Source organism: Pseudophryne corroboree, chromosome 1 (assembly GCF_028390025.1).
Source record: "Pseudophryne corroboree isolate aPseCor3 chromosome 1, aPseCor3.hap2, whole genome shotgun sequence".
NCBI classification, from domain to species: domain Eukaryota; kingdom Metazoa; phylum Chordata; class Amphibia; order Anura; family Myobatrachidae; genus Pseudophryne; species Pseudophryne corroboree.
This window is the reverse complement of record NC_086444.1, coordinates 562,213,954-562,236,758: the sequence shown is the minus strand read 5'-3', so window position 1 is coordinate 562,236,758 and position 22,805 is coordinate 562,213,954. Positions and strand designations below refer to the sequence as shown.

Here is a 22,805-nt window from a genome sequence, read left to right as displayed (position 1 = left end):
TTCCTAGCCTTTATCAGCGTAGGAATGACCTCGTCCGGAATGCCCTTTTCTGCTAGGATCCGGCGTTCAACCGCCATGCCGTCAAACGCAGCCGCGGTAAGACTTGGAACAGACAGGGCCCCTGTTGCAACAGGTCCTGTCTTAGAGGAAGAGGCCACGGGTCCTCTGTGAGCATTTCTTGCAGATCTGGATACCAGGTCCTTCGTGGCCAATCTGGAACAAAGAGGATTGTTCTCACTCCTCCTTTTCTTATTATCCTCAGCACCTTGGGAATGAGAGGAAGAGGAGGAAATACATAGACCGACTGGAACACCCACGGTGTCACCAGGGCGTCTACTGCTATTGCTTGAGAGTCTCTTGACCTGGCGCAATACCTCTGTAGTTATTTGTTGAGGCGGGATGCCATCATGTCCACCTGTGGCAGTTTCCACCGATATGTGATCTGTGTGAAGACTTCCTGATGAAGTCCCCACTCTCCCGGGTGGAGGTCGTGTCTGCTGAGGAAGTCTGCTTCCCAGTTGTCCACTCCCGGGATGAACACTGCTGACAGAGCGCTTACGTGATTCTCCGCCCCGCGAAGAATTCTGGTGGCTTCTGCCCTCGCCACTCTGCTCCTTGTGCCGCCTTGGCGGTTCACCTGAGCCACTGCGGTGATGTCTGACTGCATCAGAACCGGTTGTTCACGAAGCAAGTGCTCCGCTTGACGTAGGGCGTTGTATACGGCCCTTAGTTCCAGGATGTTGATGTGAAGGCAAGTCTCTTGACTTGACCACAGACCTTGGAAATTTCTTCCTTGTGTGACTGCTCCCCACCCTCGGAGGCTAGCGTCCGTGGTCACCAGGACCCAGTCCTGAATTCCGAATCTGCGTCCCTCTAGAAGGTGAGAACTCTGCAGCCACCACAGGAGTGACACCCTGGCCCTGGGGGACAGGGTGATTAACCGATGCATCTGAAGATGTGATCCGGACCACTTGTCCAGTAAGTCCCATTGGAAGGTCCTCGCATGGAACCTGCCAAAGGGAATGGCCTCGTATGATGCCACCATCCTTCCCAGGACTCGAGTGCAGTGATGCACTGACACCTGTTTTGGTTTTAATAGATTCCTGACCAGTGTCATGAGCTCCTGAGCTCTCTCTATCGGGAGATAAACCCTTTTCTGGTCTGTGTCTAGGATCATGCTTAGGAAAGGCAGATGAGCCGTAGGAACCAACTGCGACTTTGGAATATATAGAATCCAGCCGTGTTGCCGTTACACTTCCAGAGAAAGTGATACGCTGTTCAGCAACTGCTCTCTTGATCTCGCTTTTATGAGGAGATCGTCCAAGTACGGGATAATTGTGACACCTTGCTTCCGCAGGAGCACCATCATTTCCGCCATTACCTTGGTGAATATTCTCAATGCCATGGAGAGACCAAACGGCAACGTCTGAAATTGGTAATGACAATCGTGTACCGCAAATCTGAGGTACGCCTGATGAGGTGGATAAATGGGGACATGAAGGTATGCATCCTTTATCTCCAGAGACACCATAAAATCTCCCACTTTCAGGCTTGCGATGACCGCTCTTAGCGATTCCATCTTGAACTTGAACCTTTTCAGGTATATGTTCAGGGATTTTAAATTCAATATGGGTCTGACCGAACCGTCCGGTTTCGGGACTACAACATGGTCGAATAATAACCCCCCCCCCATTGTTGAAGGAGGGGAACCTTGACCACCACCTGTTGAAGATACAATTTGTGAATTGCAGTTAACACTATTTCCCTCTCGTGGGGGGAAGCCGGCAGGGCCGTCGGTGAGGGGGCATCTCCTCAAAGTCCAGCTTGTATCCCTGAGACACAATATCTATTGTCCAGGGATCCAACAGGGAGTGAACCCACTTGTGGCTGAAATTACGAAGACGTTCCCCCGCCGGGCCTAGCTCCGCCTGTGGAGCCCCAGCGACATGCTGTGGATTTTGTAGAGGCCGGGGAGGACTTCTGTTCCTGGGAACTAGCTGTGTTGTGCAGCTTATTTCCTCTGCCCCTGCCTCTGGCAAGAAAGGACGCACCTCGGACTTTCTTGTTTCTTTGTGTTCGAAAGGCTGCATTTGATAATGTCGTGCTTTCCTAGGCTGTGCTGGAATATAAGGCAAAAGATCAGAATTACCAGCTATAGCTGTGGAGACCAGGTCCGAGATCCCTTCTCCACACAATCCTCAGCCTTCCATATGCCTCTTAAGTCGGCATCACCTGTCCATTGCATATTCTACAGGACACGTAAAGCAGAAATCGACATAGCGTTGACTCTAGAACCCAGTAGACTAATGTCTCTTTGGGCATGTTTAATATATATATATATATATATATATATATCTTAAGACAGCATCTTTAATATATATCTATCTATATATATCTATCTATATATCTATCTATCTATATATATATATATATATATATATATATCTATATATCTATATATATATATATATCTATATATATATATATATATATATATATATATATATACATACTAGGGTCTCAATCTCTGCTGATAAGGTACCTGTCCACGCTGCTACAGCCCTTTAAACCCATGCCGACACAATCGCCGGTCTGAGTAGTGTACCAGAATGTGCACGCTATCTGCAGGATCCCTGAGGATAGCTGTTAAGTCAGGGCTACCTTTTGGGCAAACGTGACACCCTAGGGGAAGATTCCCATCGTATCCTGGCCCTAGTAGGGAAAGGATACTCCCTGAGAGTTCTTTGTGGGAAACTGCAGTCTCTTATCTGGAGATTACCGCTCTTTTTCATCATGAGAGGAGGGAAATTTACCTCAGCTTTCTTCCCCTTAAACATGTGTACCCTTGTGTCAGGGACAGATGAGTCATCAGTGATATGCAAATCATCTTTTATTACAATAATCATATATTGAATACATTCCTGCCCTTTTGGCTGTAACTTTGCATTATCGTAGTCGACACTGGAGTCAGACCCTGTGTCGATATCAGTGTCTATTATTTTGGATAGTGAGCACTGAGAGACTCTGAAGGTCTCTGCGACATAGGGACAGACATGGGTAGATTCCTTGCAGAAAAAGAAAAGAGATCTTTCTTGCGCTTTTATCAAGTGTCAGCCTCTCGTCCCACACAAAGAAACCTTCACCGTGGTTTCACCTCAAGAATATACACCAAAAGAAAACGTGAGGAAGACATGGCGCAACTTGTCACTTCTAAAGACACACAAAATTGCTTACACAATATATTCTCCCAATCGGAGAAATAGGTGAATCAAAGTTCACCTTCCACAGAAAAGAATTCTAAAAAAATAGTAAAAGAACACAAAACATAGTGTATTCCAATTTGATTGATTGATGGATCTTTATTACTTCTTGGTCTCACTCACATGATACGAATGCTTAATTCACATGTAGAAATCCGTAAAACGTGATGAATCAACTTCATAAGTATGCACAAACATATAATCCAATTGGCACTTAGAAAAGAGAAATAAAAAATAGTGCAATCCTGTCTGTGTATATTTAAAAGGATAATTTAATAAAAACCACTCACAAACACAGACTTGATAATAACATCAAACAAGGAAGAAATTGCATGGACATCAGGGCAAAAGGAAAGCAGCCACCAGCAGCATGGGATTATAGTCACCGCAAGTCCCGGTTCACTCGAGGCGTCTCCACGCTGTCAGGTCCGTTCTCCAAGTGCTGGACTGACTGGAAACTTGGAGAACAGACCTGACAGCGTGGGGACGCCTCGAGTGAACCGGGACTTGCGGTGACTATAATCCCATGCTGCTGGGGGCTGCTTTCCTTTTGCCCTGATGTCCATGCAATTTCTTCCTTGTTTGATGTTATTATCAAGTCTGTGTTTGTGAGTGGTGTTTATTAAATTATCCTTTTAAATATACACAGACAGGATTGCACTATTTTTTATTTCTCTTTTCTAAGTGCCAATTGGATTATATACTTTGTGCATACCTATGAAGTTGATTCATCACGTTTTACGGATTTCTACATGTGAATTAAACATTCGTATTATGCGAGTGAGACCAAGAAGTAATAAAGATCCATCAATCAATCAAATTGGAATACACTATGTTTTGTGTACTTTTACTATTTTTTTTGAATTCTTTTCTATGGGGGTCATTCCGAGTTGTTCTCTCGGTAATTTTTTTCGCATCGCAGCGATTTTCCGCTTAGTGCGCATGCGCAATGTCCGCAGTGCGACTGCGCAAAGTAAATTTGCTATGCAGTTAGTAATTTTACTCACGGCTTTTTCTTCGTTCTGGTGATCGTAGTGTGATTGACAGGAAGTGGGTGTTACTGGGCGGAAACTGGCCGTTTTATGGGTGTGTGCGGAAAAACGCTACAGTTTCTGGGAAAAACGCGGGAGTGGCTGGAGAAACGGAGGAGTGTCTGGGCGAACGCTGGGTGTGTTTATGACGTCAAACCAGGAACGACAAGCACTGAACTGATCGCAGATGCCGAGTAAGGTTGAAGCTACTCAGAAACTGCTAAGAGGTGTGTAATCGCAATTTTGAGAATCTTTCGTTCGCAATTTTAAGATGCTAAGATTCACTCCCAGTAGGCGGCGGCTTAGCGTGTGTAAAGCTGCTAAAAACAGTTTGCGAGCGAACAACTCGGAATGACCCCCTATGGGTAGATTCCTTGTCTGTTCTCTAATCTTTTGTGCAATAAATTCACCTTAGCACTTAATTACACATATCCAAACAGGTGTCGGCGTTGTCGATGGAGACACCCCTCACACACACATTTGCTCCATCTCCTCCTTAGGGGAGCCTTTTACCTCAGACATGTCGACACACGTACCGACTCACAACACACTCGGGGAATGCTCATCTGTAGACAATTTCCCCACAAGGCCCTTGGGAGAGACAGAGAGAGAGTATGCCAGCACACACCCCAGCGCTATTAACCCAGGAATAACACAGTAACTTAATGTTAACCCAGTAGCTGCTGTTTATATTGATTTTTGCGCCTAATTATGTGCCCCCCTCTCTTTTTACCCTCTTCTACCGTGTATCTGCAGGGGAGAGGCTGGGGAGCTTCCTCTCAGCTGTGCTGTGGAGAAAAAACATGGCGCTGGTGAGTGCTGAGGAAGAAGCCCCGCCCCCTCGACGGCGGGCTTCTGTCCCGCTTAAATATACATTTATTTGGCGGGGTCTCATACATATATACAGTGCCCAACTGTATATATGCTAAACTTTTGCCAAAGAGGTCCCAATTGCTGCCCAGGGCGCCCCCCCCTGCGCACTGCACCCTTACAGTGACCGGAGTATGTGAGGTGTGTGTGGGAGCAATGGCGCACAGCTGCAGTGCTGTGCGCTACCTCAGTGAAGACTGGAGTCTTCTGCCGCCGATTTCGAAGTCTTCTTGCTTCTTATGCTCACCCGGCTTCTGTCTTCCGGCTCTGCGAGGGGGGCGGCGGCGCGGCTCTGGTATCGGACGACGAGGGTGAGATCCTGTGTACGATCCCTCTGGAGCTAATGGTGTCCAGTAGCCTAAGAAGCAGGACCTATCTTCAGAGAGTAGGGCTGCTTCTCTCCCCTCAGTCCCACGATGCAGGGAGTCTGTTGCCAGCAGAGCTCCCTGAAAATAAAAAAACCTAACAAAATACTTTCTTACAGCAAGCTCTGGAGAGCTCACTGAACAGCACCCAGCTCGTCCGGGCACAGATTCAAACTGAGGTCTGGAGAACTGACATAGAGGGAGGAGCCAGAGCACACCAGAATCCAAATTCTTTCTTAAAGTGCCCATGTCTCCTGCGGAGCCCGTCTATTCCCCATGGTCCTTACTGAGTCCCCAGCATCCACTAGGACGTTAGAGAAAATGGATTATTTGAAGGTCTGCATCTTTTCATTCGCAGAACATGCCTACAACTTTGAAGATATATATATTTCTCTAACGTCCTAGTGGATGCTGGGGACTCCGTAAGGACCATGGGGAATAGCGGGCTCCGCAGGAGACTGGGCACTCTAAAGAAAGATTTAGTACTATCTGGTGTGCACTGGCTCCTCCCTCTATGCCCCTCCTCCAGACCTCAGTTAGAATCTGTGCCCGGCCGAGCTGGGTGCTCCTAGTGGGCTCTCCTGAGCTTGCTAGAAAAGAAAGTATTTTGTTAGGTTTTTTATTTTCAGAGAGCTTCTGCTGGCAACAGACTCTCTGCTACGAGGGACTGAGGGGAGAGAAGCAAACCTACTCACGGCAGCTAGGTAGCGCTTCTTAGGCTACTGGACACCATTAGCTCCAGAGGGATCGAACACAGGTACCTAACCTTGATCGTCCGTTCCCGGAGCCGCGCCGCCGTCCCCCTCGCAGAGCCAGAAGAACAGAAGCAAGAAGACATCGAAATCGGCGGCTGAAGACTCCTGTCTTCACTTAAGGTAACGCACAGCACTGCAGCTGTGCGCCATTGCTCTCACAGCACACCGCACACTCCGGTCACTGTAGGGTGCAGGGCGCAGGGGGGGGCGCCCTGGGCAGCAATTAAGTACCTTTTTGGCAAAAAGAGGCAGTATATATGCCCGAGCCCCCGCCATTTTTTACACATTAAAGCGGGACAGAAGCCCTCCGCTGAGGGGGCGGGGCCTTCTTCCTCAGCACACCAGCGCCATTTTCTCTTCACAGCTCCGCTGGAAGGACGCTCCCCAGGCTCTCCCCTGCAGTATACAGGTGAATTAAAGGGTAAAAAAGAGAGGGGGGGGGGACACATAAATTTAGGCGCAGTATATATATATATATTAACAGCAGCTACAGGGTAAACACTAAGGTACAGTGTAATCCCTGGGTTATATAGCGCTGGGGTGTGTGCTGGCATACTCTCTCTATGTCTCCCCAAAAGCCTTTGTGGGGTCCTGTCCTCAGTCAGAGCATTCCCTGTGTGTGTGCGGTGTGTCGGTACGAAACCTGTGTCGACATGTTTGATGAGGAAGGATACGTGGAGGCAGAACAAGTGCAGCTGAGTGTGGTGTCGCCGCCGACGGTGCCGACACCTGATTGGATGGATATGTGGAAGGTGTTAAATGATAATGTAAACTCCTTGCATAACAGATTGGATAAAACTGTAACCGGGGGACAGTCAGGGTCTCAACCCATGCCTGATCCTACAGCGCAGAGGCCGTCAGGGTCTCAAAAGCGCACACTATCCCAGATAGTTGACACAGATGTCGACACGGAATCTGACTCCAGTGTCGATGACGATGAGGCAAAGTTGCAGCCTAAAATGACTAAAGCCATCCGCTACATGATTGTAGCAATGAAGGATGTATTACACATTTCTGAGGAAAAGCCTGTCCCTGACAAGAGGATTTATATGTATGGGGAGAAAAAGCATGAAGTGACTTTTCCCCCTTCACATGAATTAAATGAATTATGTGAAAAAGCGTGGGATTCCCCTGATAGGAAGGTGATAGTTTCCAAGAGATTACTTATGGCGTATCCTTTCCCGCCAACGGACAGGTTACGCTCGGAATCCTCCCCTAGGGTAGACAAGGCGTTGACACGCTTGTCCAAGAAGGTGGCCCTGCCATCTCCAGATACGACCGCCCTAAAGGATCCTGCGGATAGAAAGCAGGAAGCTATCCTGAAGTCTGTTTATACACATTCTGGCACACTGCTGAGGCCAGCAATTGCTTCAGCCTGGATGTGTAGTGCGGTAGCTGCATGGACGGATTCTCTGTCTGAGGAGTTAGATACCCTGGACAGGGACACTGTTCTACTGGCCCTGGCACATATCAAGGACGCGTTCCTATATATGCGGGATGCCCAGAGGGACATTTGCCTGCTGGGCTCTAGAGTTAACGCAATGTCCATTTCTGCCAGAAGGGTCTTATGGACTCGGCAATGGACAGGGGATACCGACTCTAAAAAACACATGGAGGTTTTACCTTATAAGGGTGAGGAATTGTTTGGGGACGGTCTCTCGGACCTAGTTTCCACAGCTACGGCTGGGAAGTCAAATTTCTTGCCTTATGTCCCTCCACAACCTAAGAAAGCACCGTATTACCAAATGCAGTCCTTTCGTTCTCAGAGGAGCAATAAGGTCAGAGGTGCGTCCTTTCTTGCCAGAGGCAGGGGTAGAGGAAAAAAGCTGCACCATGCAGTTAGTTCCCAGGAACAAAAGTCATCCCCGGCTTCCACTAAATCCACCGCATGACGCTGGGGCTCCACAGGCGGAGCCAGGAGCAGTGGGGGCGCGTTTCCGACTTTTCAGCCACCAGTGGGTTCGCTCACAGGTGGATCCTTGGGCTATACAAATTGTGTCTCAGGGATACAGGCTGGAATTCGAGGTGATGCCCCCTCACCGTTACCTAAAATCGACCTTACCAACTTCCCCCATGGAAAGGGAGATAGTGTTGGAGGCAATTCACAAACTTTTTCTCCAGCAGGTGGTGGTAGAGGTCCCCCCCCTTCAAAGGGGAAGGGGCTACTATTCCACTATGTTTGTGGTACCGAAACCGGACGGTTCGGTCAGACCCATTTTAAATTTAAAATCCCTGAACATTTATCTGAAAAAATTCAAGTTCAAAATGGAATCGCTCAGAGCGGTCATTGCAAGCCTGGAGGAAGGGGATTTTATGGTGTCTCTGGACATCAAGGATGCTTACTTGCACGTCCCCATTTATCTCCCTCATCAGGAGTACCTCATGTTTGTGGTACGGGACTGTCATTACCAATTCCAGACGTTGCCGTTTGGCCTGTCCACGGCACCGAGAGCTTTTACCAAAGTGATGGCGGAAATGATGGTGCTCCTTCGGAAGCAAGGGGTTACAATTATCCCATACTTGGACGATCTCCTCAGAAAGGCGAGGTCCAGGGAGCAGTTGCTGATCAGCGTAGCACACTCTCAGGAAGTGTTGCGTCAGCACGGCTGGATTCTGAACATTCCAAAGTCGCAGCTGATTCCTGCGACGCGTCTGCCCTTCCTGGGCATGATTCTGGACACAGACCAGAAGAAGGTGTTTCTCCCGGAGGAGAAGGCTCAGGAGCTCGTGACTCTGGTCAGAGACCTCCTAAAGCCAAAACAGGTGTCGGTGCATCGCTGCACGCGAGTCCTGGGAAAGATGGTGGCGTCATACGAAGCCATTCCCTTCGGCAGGTTCCATGCGAGGATCTTTCAGTGGGATCTGCTGGACAAGTGGTCCGGATCGCATCTTCAGATGCATCGGATGATCACCCTGTCCCCCAGGGCCAGGGTGTCTCTTCTGTGGTGGCTACAAGGTGCTCACCTCCTCGAGGGCCGCAGATTCGGCATACAGGACTGGGTCCTGGTGACCACGGATGCAAGCCTCCGAGGGTGGGGGGCAGTCACTCAAGGAAGAAACTTCCAAGGGTTGTGGTCAAGTCAAGAGACTTGTCTGCACATCAATATCCTGGAACTAAGGGCCTTATACAATGCCCTGAGTCAAGCGGAGCCTCTGCTTCGAAACCAACCAGTGCTGATTCAGTCAGACAACATCACGGCAGTGGCCCATGTAAACCGCCAGGGCGGCACAAGAAGCAGGGTGGCAATGGCAGAAGCCACCAGGATTCTTCGGTGGGCGGAGAATCACGTACTAGCACTGTCAGCAGTGTTCATTCCGGGAGTGGACAACTGGGAAGCAGACTTCCTCAGCAGACACGACCTCCACCCGGGAGAGTGGGGACTTCATCAAGAAGTCTTCACGCAGATTGCAAATCGCTGGGAACTGCCACAGGTGGACATGATGACGTCCCGTCTCAACAAAAAGCTAAAAAGATATTGCGCCAGGTCAAGGGACCATCAGGCGATAGCTGTGGACGCACTAGTAACACCGTGGGTGTTCCAGTCGGTCTACCTGTTTCCTCCTCTTCCTCTCATACCAAAGGTGCTGAGAATTGTAAGAAAAAGAGGAATGAGAACAATACTCATTGTTCCGGATTGGCCAAGAAGGACTTGGTACCCGGAATTGCAAGAAATGCTCCCAGAGGACCCATGGCCTCTGCCTCTCAGACAGGACCTGTTACAAAAAGGGCCCTGTCTGTTCCAAGACTTACCGCGGCTGCGTTTGACGGCATGGCGGTTGAACACCGGATCCTAGCAGAAAAGGGCATTCCGGAAGCAGTTATTCCTACGCTGATAAAGGCTAGGAAGGACGTGACAGCAAAACATTATCACCGTATATGGCAAAAATATGTTGCTTGGTGTGAGACCAGGAAGGCCCCTACAGAGGAATTCCAGCTGGGTCGATTCCTGCACTTCCTACAGTCAGGTGTGACTATGGGCCTAAAATTAGGGTCCATAAAGGTCCAGATTTCGGCCCTATCCATTTTCTTTCAAAAAGAACTGGCTTCACTGCCTGAGGTTCAGACGTTTGTTAAGGGAGTGCTGCATATTCAGCCTCCTTTTGTGCCACCAGTGGCAACTTGGGATCTTAACGTGATCTTGGCTTTCCTGAAATCCCACTGGTTTGAGCCACTTAAGACGGTGGAGCTAAAGTGTCTCATGTGGAAAGTGGTCATGCTGTTGGCCCTAGCTTCAGCTAGGCGTGTGTCAGAATTGGCGGCTTTGTCATGTAAAAGCCCCTATCTGGTTTTCCATATGGACAGGGCAGAATTGCGAACTCGTCCGCAGTTTCTGCCAAAGGTGGTGTCATCTTTTCATTTGAACCAACCCATTGTGGTGCCTGCGGCTACTCGTGACTTGGAGGATTCCAAGTTGCTTGATGTAGTCAGGGCTTTGAAGATCTATGTTGCCAGGACGGCTGGAGTCAGGAAGACTGACTCGCTGTTTATCCTGTATGCATCCAACAAGCTGGGTGCTCCTGCTTCAAAGCAAACCATTGCTCGCTGGATCTGTAACACGATTCAGCAGGCTCATTCTGCGGCTGGATTGCCGCATCCAAAATCAGTACAAGCCCATACCACAAGGAAGGTGGGCTCTTCTTGGGCGGCTGCCCGAGGGGTCTCGGCATTACAGCTTTGCCGAGCTGCTACTTGGTCGGGTTCAAACACATTTGCAAAGTTCTACAAGTTTGATACCCTGGCTGAGGAGGACTTGGTGTTTGCCCATTCGGTGCTGCAGAGTCATCCGCACTATCCCGCCCGTTTGGGAGCTTTGGTATAATCCCCATGGTCCTTACGGAGTCCCCAGCATCCACTAGGACGTTAGAGAAAATAAGAATTTACTTACCGGTAATTCTATTTCTCGTAGTCCGTAGTGGATGCTTGGCGCCCGTCCCAAGTGCGGACTTTCTGCAATACGTGTATATAGTTATTGCTTAATAAAGGGTTATGTTGGCATCCATTGGTTGATGCTCTGTTGGTTATTCATACTGTTAACTGGGTAAGTTTATCACAGTGTTATACGGTGTGATTGGTGTGGCTGGTATGAGTCTTACCCGGGATTCCAAAATCCTTTCCTTGTAATGTCAGCTCTTCCGGGCACAGTTTCCTTAACTGAGGTCTGGAGGAGGGGCATAGAGGGAGGAGCCAGTGCACACCAGATAGTACTAAATCTTTCTTTAGAGTGCCCAGTCTCCTGCGGAGCCCGCTATTCCCCATGGTCCTTACGGAGTCCCCAGCATCCACTACGGACTAAGAGAAATAGAATTACCGATAAGTAAATTCTTATTTTTTTTTTATTGTGAAGCAAACAACATGTAGGACAAAATAACAGAAAACTTCAGCGTGCATAACTATTCACCCCCCTAAAGTCAATACTTTGTAGAGCCACCTTTTGTGGCAATTACAGCTGCAAGTCATTTTGGATAAGTCCCTGCTGCTGAAAAATATCACCACAGCATGATGCTGCAACCACCATATTTCACTGTTGTCAGTATCCGGAGCCTTACCTCCGGCGGGGTCTCCCGGGGGTAACCGTCCCAGTGGTTGACGCGGCTGCGGCAGCGGGGAGCTATTTGCTGCGGATCCTCTGGCACATGCGTTCCGGAGGCCAGGGGCCGGGGTCTGGAGAGCCGAGCGTTGCGGCGGAGAGTTGCTGCAGCAGGGTCCCCTGGCGGTGACACAGTCTCAGGAAATCAGATGCCGGAGCTGGGCTAGCTGTGTGCTGCAGCTGAGAATGTCCCCTGTGCTGGGGGCGGCCATGTTGGAGACCTTGATCTGCCAATGAGAGTTCCCACTCTGTGTCCAGCCAATCCTGTGTAGTCTTCCCTTACAAAAGGGGTCTGGCTCAGAAGGAGAGTGCCAGTGCTTCAAGTTGCTTTCTCGTGAAAGGTACTGTAGCTCTGTGCTCCCAGGTTGCTCCATGTGCCCTGGTTTTGGTTGCTGTTTTATGTCAGTTAACTGTCGCTGCTGCAGTCCCATTGCGTAAAGCCTGTCACCACTCGTGTAGCGCTCACGGAGTCTCAGGCTGTAGAGGAGTTTCGGGTGCTAACGGTGGTTCCCGTGGACATCTTTCAATTTCAAACCACAGTCTTCTTTTCTTCAAAGTCAAAGTTCTTCAGCCTCGTCTTTCAATCTCAAGCCACAGTCTTCGTTTCTTCAAAGTCGAAGTTCTTCAGCATCGTCTTTCAATCTCAAGCCACAGTCTTTATTTCTTCAAAGTCCGATTTCTTCAGCCTCGTTTCTCAATCACAAACCACAGCTTTTCGGTTCTTCAAAACCAGAGTTCTTCAGCCTCATTCTTCAAGTCACTAACCATCGACTCAAGTTCCTTATTCAGTGTCTTTCAATTCCACAAATATCAGTGTACAGTTTGTTTCTCATTAAAACTACAGTTATCCTCCCACGGAGTCCTCCTCCTTATCCTATGCCCACCTGCACATACTAAGACAACACATACTAAGACCTCCACCCCATGAGGAGGAACTACATTCAACCACCTCGTTTACTCCCTTCACAGGCAGCTGTCCCTTCAGCCAGCCCAACATGCGCCGAGTGTGACAACTGTGGGGGATAAAGTTCTTGGGGTGATGGGCTGGGTTAGTACCAGACATTGCGTTTTCCTTGGTGGCCGAAAAGTCCAATTTTAGTCTCATCTGACCAGAGCACCTTCCTCCATACATTTGGGGAGTCGTCCACATGCCTTTTGGCAAACTCAAAACTTGCCTTCTTATTTTTAACACTAAGCTATGGCTTTTTTCTGGCCACTCTTCCATGAAGCCCAGCTCTATGGAGTGTACGGCTTATTGTGGTCACGTGCACAGACACACCAGTCTCTGCTGTGGAACTCTGCAGCTCCTTCAGGGTTACCTTTAGTCTCTGTGCTGCCTCTCTGATTAATGCCCTCCTTGCCCGGTCTGTGAGTTTTGGTGGCCGGCCCTCTCTTGGCAGGTTTATTGTGGTACCATGTTCTTTCCATTTGAAGATGATGGATTTGATGGTGCTCCGGGGGATCATCAAAGATTTGGATATTTTTTTTTTTTTTTTAACCCAACCCTGTCATGTACTTCTCAACAACTTTGTCCCTGACTTGTTTGGAGAGCTCCTTGGTCTTCATGGTGTGATGCCTCTTGCTTAGTGGTGTTGCAGCCTCTGGGGCATTTCAGAAAAGGTGTGTTTATACTGACAGATCATGTGACACTTAGGTTGCACACAGGTGGACTTTATTTCACTAATTATGGGACTTCGGAAGGTAATTGGTTGCACCAGAACTTTTGAGGGGCTTCATAGCAAAGGGGGTGAATACATATGCACATGCCAATTGTAAAGTTAGACTATTTTGTGCATATCCATCACATAAAATTCAGATAAAAAAAATAATTCAATTACAGGTTGTAATGTAACAAAATAGGTAAAAAGCCAAGGGGGGGGTGAATACTTTAGCAAGGCACTGTACTTACCCCAAGTGTCACATACATATCTAACAATAGCTGTAAAGATCTCTGTTGGTGACACTCTCAGTCTTCAGCGTCCGCATGGGCTCTCTTTCCTCTCAGGGCGGCTTCCCCTCCTCAGAACCCAGCCTCCTCTCCTCCTGCAGCAGCCATGACTGGATGCAGTGGGCAGTGCTGGTAGTGGTAAGCCCGCCCAGAACCCAGCCTCCACTCCTCCTGCAGCAGCCATGACTGAATACAGTGGGCGGTGCTGGTAGTGGTAAGCTCGCCCAGAACCCAGCCTCCTCTCCTCCTGCAGCAGCCATGACTGAATACAGTGGGCGGTGCTGGTAGTGGTAAGCTCGCCCAGAACCCAGCCTCCTCTCATCCTGCAGCAGCCATGACTGAATACAGTGGGCGGTGCTGGTAGTGGTAAGCTCGCCCAGAACCCAGCCTCCTCTCATCCTGCAGCAGCCATGACTGGATGCAGTGGGCAGTGCTGGTAGTGGTAAGCCTGCTCGTTTAACTCGCTAACTGCCGCATAAGGACACCTGCCAGCAGGCTGTGTAATGACCCCTCCCTGCCCGCGGGCCGCAAAATGATGCAGTAGGTGCCGCATGTGACCCGCAGGCCACGAGTTTGACACCCTTGAGCTAAGGTCAGGATTCTGAGTGGGCTACCTAAAGACATCTATTTTCTTCAAATTAAGTCACTCCATTAAAAAGTCAATGTGCTTCTTGGTTTTATTTTTATAGACGAGCTTTTGTCCAGAACTTACCGCAACCAATGTCTGTAGGGATTTGCTATGGGATTCCGACAGTCTGTATGCCAGCAGTCGGTATTCTGACCGTTGGGATGCTGCTGTCTGTATTCTGACACTTCTTTGTAAGAAAACTAACCCTACCCCTTACCACCTAACCTGCAGCTTATCCCTAACCTTCCCTACCTAAAGCCTAAACCTAACCCTCCCCTCCTGCAGCCTAACTCTAACCTTCCTTCTAGTTCCTAACCCTAACCTTCCCCCACAGCCTAACCCTAACCTCCCCCTCATACTTAAGTTTGGCATTCTGTTGGCTTTCCGGCGTCGGGATTTTTTTGGAATGCTCTTTCATATGAATAAAGTTATTTATTTCTGCATTTATAATATTTTAATTTTGACTTGACCTTGTACACCACACTATAGCAACCTATCAGATTCTAGATTTCATTTCTCTGTTGCATTCTAGAAAATGATATACAGAATCTTCTTGATTACTATGGGCAACACCTCTACTGGGTCTGGGACTCCGGGTCGACAACAAAAAGGTCGACACGCCTTATGTCGACGCCAATTGGTCGACACACCTTAGGTCGACATGGACAAAAGGTTGACAGGAACAAGGTCGACATGAGTTTGTTATGTTTTTTTGGTGTCGTTTTCTTCGCAGAGTGACCGGGAACCCCAATTAGTGCACCGCGTCCCCTCGCATGGTGCCTTCGCTCCGCTACCGCTTCGCTCGGCACAGATTACCGTTCCAATCGTAGTCCACGAGGATCATTAAGTATGAAAAGGTTCCAAAAAAGAAAAAAAAAACGTAAAAAACTCATGTCGACCTTTTTCCATGTCGACCTTTTGTCCATGTCGACCTAAGGTGTGTCGACCTTTTTGTTGTCGACCTGGAGTCCGGATACCCCTCTACTTGTCTGCTTTAGAAGCTTTAATAAATCTACCCCATAATGTCCAGGTTTACAATTCCCCCTTCAAAGGAGTCATTAAGAGGTAGAGGCAGAGCAGTCATGGCGGTAACTCGTTCAGTCATATAACAGTGCACTGAACAAACAATTTGCTATTGTTAAGAATTAGGGAGAAAGTATTCAGATAAAATTAAAAATTCCCCAGAAACAACTGCACACAAAAAGGTAATACACGTTACATCTACAGGTTCTTTTCCGCTATATATGTAACCAAACAGAAACACGAACAACTGTACTGTATGTTGAGCTCTACAGGAAGATAAAATGGGACCATTATAGATCCTAGGTCTATTAGAATAATATTTTTTATACATATTTACATTAGACAAATACAAAGAGAAAACTGTCAACTAAAGCACCTATAATGTTTACTATACTTGCTTCTAGACACCTGCCCTGAATATCCTATGGGAGAAGTGCTGCTGTGACAATGTGGTAGTGAGGACAGCCTGTTGCGAAGCCCTAGTGACGTTGGTGGAACAGAAACATGCAGATCTCACCTATGTCCTTAATGGGATTTTAAATCTCATCCCCTCTGCACGGTAAATATTTAATGGAAGATCCGTAATATCAAGAATTTTTTTCCCCTTTGCTGCTAGTCCAGATTGACCGTTCTCAAACATCTAATACATGAATTTAAACTAACTAAAAAAGGGTGTAAACAGTTAGGATAGTCATGTTGTTTATATGTTTTCCAGGTATATCATGTCATTGTTATTTACTTTATTTCACGTTTGATCCCCCTCCCTTCATTTTTTCTTCTGTAATATCTTTGTTTATTCACTTCTGCACATACCAAACTTCAGTACAAATTAGACATCCACAGTAACTCATAAGAAAATTTTTACTGTTTTATTTACCAAATATCCAGCCATTCATGTCCTAGTGATGCATAGTTTCTTCAAAGTCATAGGTATTTATATTGCCAACATGATTTGTCCAAATTACATTTGTATACTACATCAGAGGTTCCCAAACTGTGTGCCGTGGCTCCCTGGGGTGCCTCGGGACACTTGCAGGGGTGCCCTGGGTTGGTGGTCCAGGACCAATTCAAATTATTCATGGTCAATATAATAGGCAAAACCAGTGCTGGTGGCTGCCAGTCATAAATTATGTGGCCAAACAGAAGCACATCTTGTCCCTCACCACACAACTAACCCTAAGGATGACATACAAACTTCAGTACAAATTAGACATCCACAGTAACTCAAAATCAAAAGAAAAATTCTACTGTTTTATTTACCAAATATCCAGCCATTCATGTCCTAGTGATGCATAGTTTTTTCAAAGTCATAGGTATTTATATTGCCAACATGATTTGTCCAAATTACTTTTGTATACTAACTACATTCTTATCTTGGCTTCTCTGCTGCGCCTAGGCACACCATGGTTTATTAGCGTAAACCCTCCATCTATTGTTCTCAGCTGCAATACAATACAGAGAGAACAATACATCAAGGGATTAAGTCATTACTGCAGGGGATTAAGTCTGACTGCCCTGGCTCAATTAATCCTATTAAAGGCCAAGATAAAGATGGCTCCATCTGTACCATGGATTTTAAATTGTTTGTCTAGTGTCACTGCTGCAGATGAGTTGGTGCTTTGGACTAAGCGACATAATATCACATGATCATCACATCTAAACTTGTGACTCTCGGAGCAGTTCAGTTTCTCATTTTATAGTGTACTTGTTTGTTTTCCTTAGAAATTTGCAGGGATTGGTGAAATGTGTTTGGAAGTTGCTTCACATTGAGGCCAAGAATGCAGGGAAAGGTGAAGAGCAGACTTGCAAGAGCACTTATAAAATCTGGTAAGACTAGTATCCATTTAATGTCAATAATAGATGGTTAACCGCCTTGGGGCCGGATTCAATTAGCCTCAATATGTTACCACAGGAGGAAAAGGGTTTTTAGCCTCAGACTATTACACCCAGAGCTATTCAATTACAAGCCCTTTTTATCCTGTGGTAAATCTGCTGCATGTTAACTCATAGATTCTGGGATAAGTACACAGAGCTATGGATTAATGCGTTTGCGGTGGTCACTATAAGGGAAGACAGCCCATCCCAGGGGGTTATTCAGGCTTGTTAGCAAACCAAAAAAGCAAGCAACTGGGCAAAACCATGTTGCACTGTTGGTGGGGCAGATGTTACGTGCAGAGAGAGTTAGATTTGGGTGGGTTATATTGTTTCTGTGCAGGGTAAATACTGACTGCTTTATTTTTACACTGCAATTTAGGTTTTACTTGGAGCACACCCCACTCAAATCTAACTCTTTCTGCACATGTTACATCTACCCCACCTGCAGTGCAACATGGTTTTGCCCAGTTGCTTGCTTTTTTGGTTTGCTTACAAACCTGAAGAAGGCCCTTAATGTGGATTTCTATTTGAGCCTCAGGAGGAGGTGAACAGAAATCCTCTTTAAGTGCAGCCTGTGGGCTGTAATTGAATAGCTCTGGGCACTGCACCACGGCTAATGTTAACCTTGAGGCTAATTGAATTCAGCCCTCGTCATGTTTTAGGAATAGAATATGTTCATACTTGAATAATGAATACCAGTAAAAGACCAGTGCTGCTGTGTGAAAACTTAACTTGCGGTTCTTGCCCATCATTCCTGTTCTGTAACAAATACTTCATTATCTTTTTGTAAGCCACTTGTTATAAGCTAACATCTAATATTGAAAACAAAGCCAGCGAGCATGTGGTGTCAAAATTGTAACGAGATGGGTTCCTTTGCACAACTATGGGGTGCGAGGGAAAACTTGCACTGTCAACCCTATAGTACTGTATAAGGCTGATGTGTGGGCAGCCAGGCTTGGCAGCACATCATGTTCCATGGATTTTTTTTATTAAGGCTTTTTTTTTTTGCATATAAATCTTAACAATTAGCATTTTTTGATGTCATGCAGCTTTATTAAATATTGCTAACACCTTGCCAGACTGGATTAAAAAATGCAGCTATTATAAATATTGTTATTCCTATAGCAGCATATTTTTCCTGTTAACATCTTAATGTGTGCAAAGGTCTATTAGGCACCTCAGCATGCAACTTTCCCTGGTCTGTACATGTGAACATGTACAGTGTCGATATATCAATGTGGAAAAGTTGCTTTAGGGATTAGTGATCCCTATGACTGCAGAGTTTTTGGTTTTTTTTCTAGCAAGTCTACAGTGAAAATGAAGTTTGCGTGTAACATAACATGGTGTATGGTATGGGTTACATTGCACATTCCATTTCATGAGTGCATATCTGGCAGATTGGCGCTGTCATGGCCACTGCCAATTGTAATAAAGAGATACGACTGATAGTAGACACAAAGAGTGAGTGCCCCTTTCACTGTGCTGTCCTTTCCTGTCAGACGTACACAATGAGGGCATGTATACAACTGGAGAGGGAAATTATTTAAAACTACCATTTCTGCCAGTGTTACCTCTTGAAGCCCATTATGTGTTTATCACTTCCTGACACAGCAATCAATTCACTTTGCTTTATTTTCTAAAGAATAAAGGTAAAATGAATCCCAGACCAACTCAGTGTGTTGTGCAGCCTTCTGAATGCAAGCATAACAATACTCAAACATTTGTCCTAATTTACAGCACACAACTAGACGCTTGCTATTATTTTTTTTCAAAAGTCACTAATCAAGTCTAACATCCTGTTTCCTTACTGTTTTATTGGAGGCTTTCTTCCTTTCCCTGCACAAATCAGTTCTATTTCTCCACATGAGGTGCTTTATCTGCTGGATGAAGAGGCCGGCTCTTTACCTGTGCTGTGCAGTTATATGCCTGCTCTGTGCAGCTCCAGTAGGGTGATTGCACACTGATTCGGCCTGTTTAGAACACACGGCCCTTTAACAGAGAGTGTCTTTTTAGCTGTTCTGCAATTGTTGGAGTCAGTGTAACCACTTCACAACGCCCTGTGAATCGCCATTAGTGTTTCTGTCTCCTCCAGGCCTTGGTATTTTTACTTCATATCCATTTGTCACCAGTTCTAAAGCTTTACTGATGTTTAGTTACAGTGGCTGAAGGGCATAATTAGAAACAAGTACGAGTTTCTGTAGATGATTATGGCTGTCTGCAGCTGACTAAATAGCTTGTAAGAAAGTATTGTAACACTCCTATTTTTAGGTGCGATTCTGGATTAGTTTCATTATTCATTAATGTAATTATGTGATATCAAGACCCAATTACACTTTACACATATGTACCATGTGCTTAGGTTGGATCACACATTGATTTAATAAAATATCAATATAGTACAAGATCCATATTCAAATGGCCACATACATGCTGGATCGACAAAAGATACAGTTGTGTCCATATACACCTATACTTAAATCGTGCCAAATAACTTCGTTCATTGCGCCACTGACTTTGGGATTTAGCCTCAGCAGAACACTAATCTGAGTAGCACAATGAATGGAAAAAATAGGAAAAAGTACACAATCAAGGGGAGGCAGGTGCGATACAAGTGACCCATACTGAGCCTCATTAGCCTTAATCTGAGACTTTATACCTATTTTTTTGCTACACGCTACAAAATACTAATCCTAAGTACCTACTGTATTATGCTATCAGCAAAGTAAAGGCCCCCATATATCTGAGTCCTGTTTCTCCAACTGGAACTACTGATTTGCCGATCAGTGGTTATTGATGATCGGTGATCCGTTGAGGAATTGGGGAAATTCCTCATTTTAATTTTAAAAATCTCAGATTTACCGATCCTTACCGTTTTTGATTGGGATCAGAGAATTGACATTTTGAAACTTGTTGTAATAGTCCCACTTCCCCAACCCAGCCGTTGGGGGATCAGGAAATTGTTGAAATAGTCAACAAATGTTGAATATATGTATATACATACATACATACATGGGAAGCAGTTAGCATCCCGACGGACAAGATCCCGGAGGTCGATATACTGACACTGGGATCCTGAAGGCGGAGGCAATCCTTGCATCTAAATAACGCCGCTGCACGTGATACCACCGTCACAATACCGACAACTGGCATCGCGATCGTCCTGACAGCGGGACACGCTGGTATCCTGCTGCGGGGGAGGGGGGGGGGGGGGGGTTAGGTTTAGGCAGGAGAAGGGGGCTTATGGTTAGGGTGCAGGGCCATGAATGTTAAGTTTAGGGACCCAGGGAGAGAGGGTTAGGTTTAGGCACATAGAAGGTGAGGTTAGGGTTAGGCATCAAGCTGGGAGGGTTAGGTTTAGGCAACGGGGAAGGGAGGGTTAGGGTTAGGCGATATCCGGGAAGGTTAGGTTATGCACCCACAAGGAAGGGTTAGGGTGGGGGCAGAGGAGTGTTAGGGGACTTTAGAGGGGGCTGCCGGGATTCTGATCGATGGGATGTCGCTGTAGATATACTGACCGCCGGCATCCCATACATCGGTAAATCATACTGAAGCCACATACGTGTGTGTATTTTCTTTGTCTGTGTATATTTGTGTACTTCTTAATTTATGTAACATATATTTCTCTTACGTCCTAGAGGATGCTGGGTACTCCGTAAGGACCATGGGGATAGACGGGCTCCGCAGGAGACATGGGCACTTTAAGAAAGACTTTAGGTATGGGTGTACACTGGTTCCTCCCTCTATGCCCCTCCTTCAGACCTCAGTTTACTACTGTGCCCAGAGGAGACTGGGTGCATTACAGGGATCTCTCCTGAGTTTCCTGAAAGAAAGTATATTTGTTAGGTTTGTTATTTTCAGGGAGCCTGCTGGCAACGGACTCCCTGCATCGAGGGACTGATGAGAGAGAAACAGCCCTACTTCTGTGAGTTTCAAGGCTCTGCTTCTTAGGCTACTGGACACCATTAGCTCCAGAGGGATCGGTACGCAGGTCTCACCCTCGCCGTCCGTCCCAGAGCCGCGCCGCCGTCCTCCTCGCAGAGCCGGAAGATAGAAGCCTGGTGAGTATGAGAAGAAAGAAGACTTCAGAGGCGGCAGAAGACTTCAGATCTTCACTGAGGTAACGCACAGCAGTAAAGCTGTGCGCCATTGCTCCCACACAGCACACACAAATGGCAGTCACTGTAAGGGTGCAGGGCGCAGGGGGGGTGCCCTGGGTAGCAATATAAACCTCAATTCTGGCAATAAACATATATACACAGGCTGGGCACTGTATATATAAAGAGCCCCCGCCAGTTTTTTATATATTTTAGCGGGACAGAAGCCCGCCGCTGAGGGGACGGGGCTTCTTCCTCAGCACTCACCAGCGCCATTTTCTCCACAGCACAGCACTGAGAGGAAGCTCCCCGGACTCTCCCCTGCTTATCCACAGTGAAAGAGGGTTTTAAAGAAGGGGGGGGGGGGGGGGCACATAATTGGCGCAATATACAGATTACAGCGCTATCTGGGTAAACATATTGTGTGTTTTTTCCTGGGTCATATAGCGCTGGGTGTGTGCTGACATACTCTCTCTCTGTCTCTCCAAAGGGCCTTGTGGGGGAACTGTCTTCAGATAAGAGGATTCCCTGAGTGTGTGGTGTCGGTACGTGTGTGTCGACATGTCTGAGGTAGAAGGCTTTCCTGGGGAGGAGGAGCAAATGAATGTGGTGTCTCCGTCGACAACGCCGACACCTGACTGGATGGATATGTGGAATGTTTTAAGTGCTAATGTAAATTTATTGCACAAAAGATTAGACAAAGCGTAAGCTAGGGAACAGCCAGGGAGTCAACCCATGTCTGTCCCTATGTCGCAGAGACCTTCGGGGTCTCAAAAGCGCCCACTATCCCAAATAGTAGACACAGATACCGACACGGATTCTGACTCCAGTGTCGACTACGATGATGCGAAGTACAGCCAAAAGTGGTTAAATGTATTCGATATATGATTATTGCAATAAAAGATGTTTTGCATATCACAGAGGTACCCCCTGTCCCTGACACGAGGGTACACATGTATAAGGGAAAGAAACCTGAGGGAACCTTTCCTCCCTCACATGAGCTGAACGAATTCTGTGAAAAAGCTTGGGAATCTCCAGACAAAAAACTGCAGATTCCCAAAAGGATTCTTATGGCGTATCCTTTCCCGCCAACGGACAGTATACGGTGGGAATCCTCCCCTAGGGTGGACAAAGCGTTGACGCGCTTATCCTAAAAGGTAGCGCTGCCATCCCAAGATACGGCTACCCTCAGGGATCCTGCTGATCGCAAGCAGGAGGTTACCTTGAAGTCCATTTACACACATTCGGGTACCTTACTCAGACCGGCTATTGCGTTGGCTTGGGTGTGTAGCGCTGTAGCAGCATGGACAGATACCTTATCAGCGGAAATTGAAACTCTGGATAAGGATACCATCTTATTGACCCTAG

General features: G+C 46.9%; 1 protein-coding gene across 3 annotated transcripts in view; it reads left to right on the top strand.

Annotated features, from left to right (window-relative positions):
- FOCAD (focadhesin) overlaps window positions 1-22,805 on the top strand; it is an 872,056-nt gene that overhangs the window by 237,407 nt on the left and 611,844 nt on the right. For all 3 annotated transcript variants that reach the window (XM_063914161.1, XM_063914160.1, XM_063914162.1), the window contains 2 exons: window positions 15,873-16,027; window positions 17,191-17,295. In XM_063914161.1, the coding sequence (XP_063770231.1) occupies window positions 15,873-16,027; window positions 17,191-17,295 (260 nt within the window). The remainder of the gene's footprint in view (window positions 1-15,872; window positions 16,028-17,190; window positions 17,296-22,805) is intronic.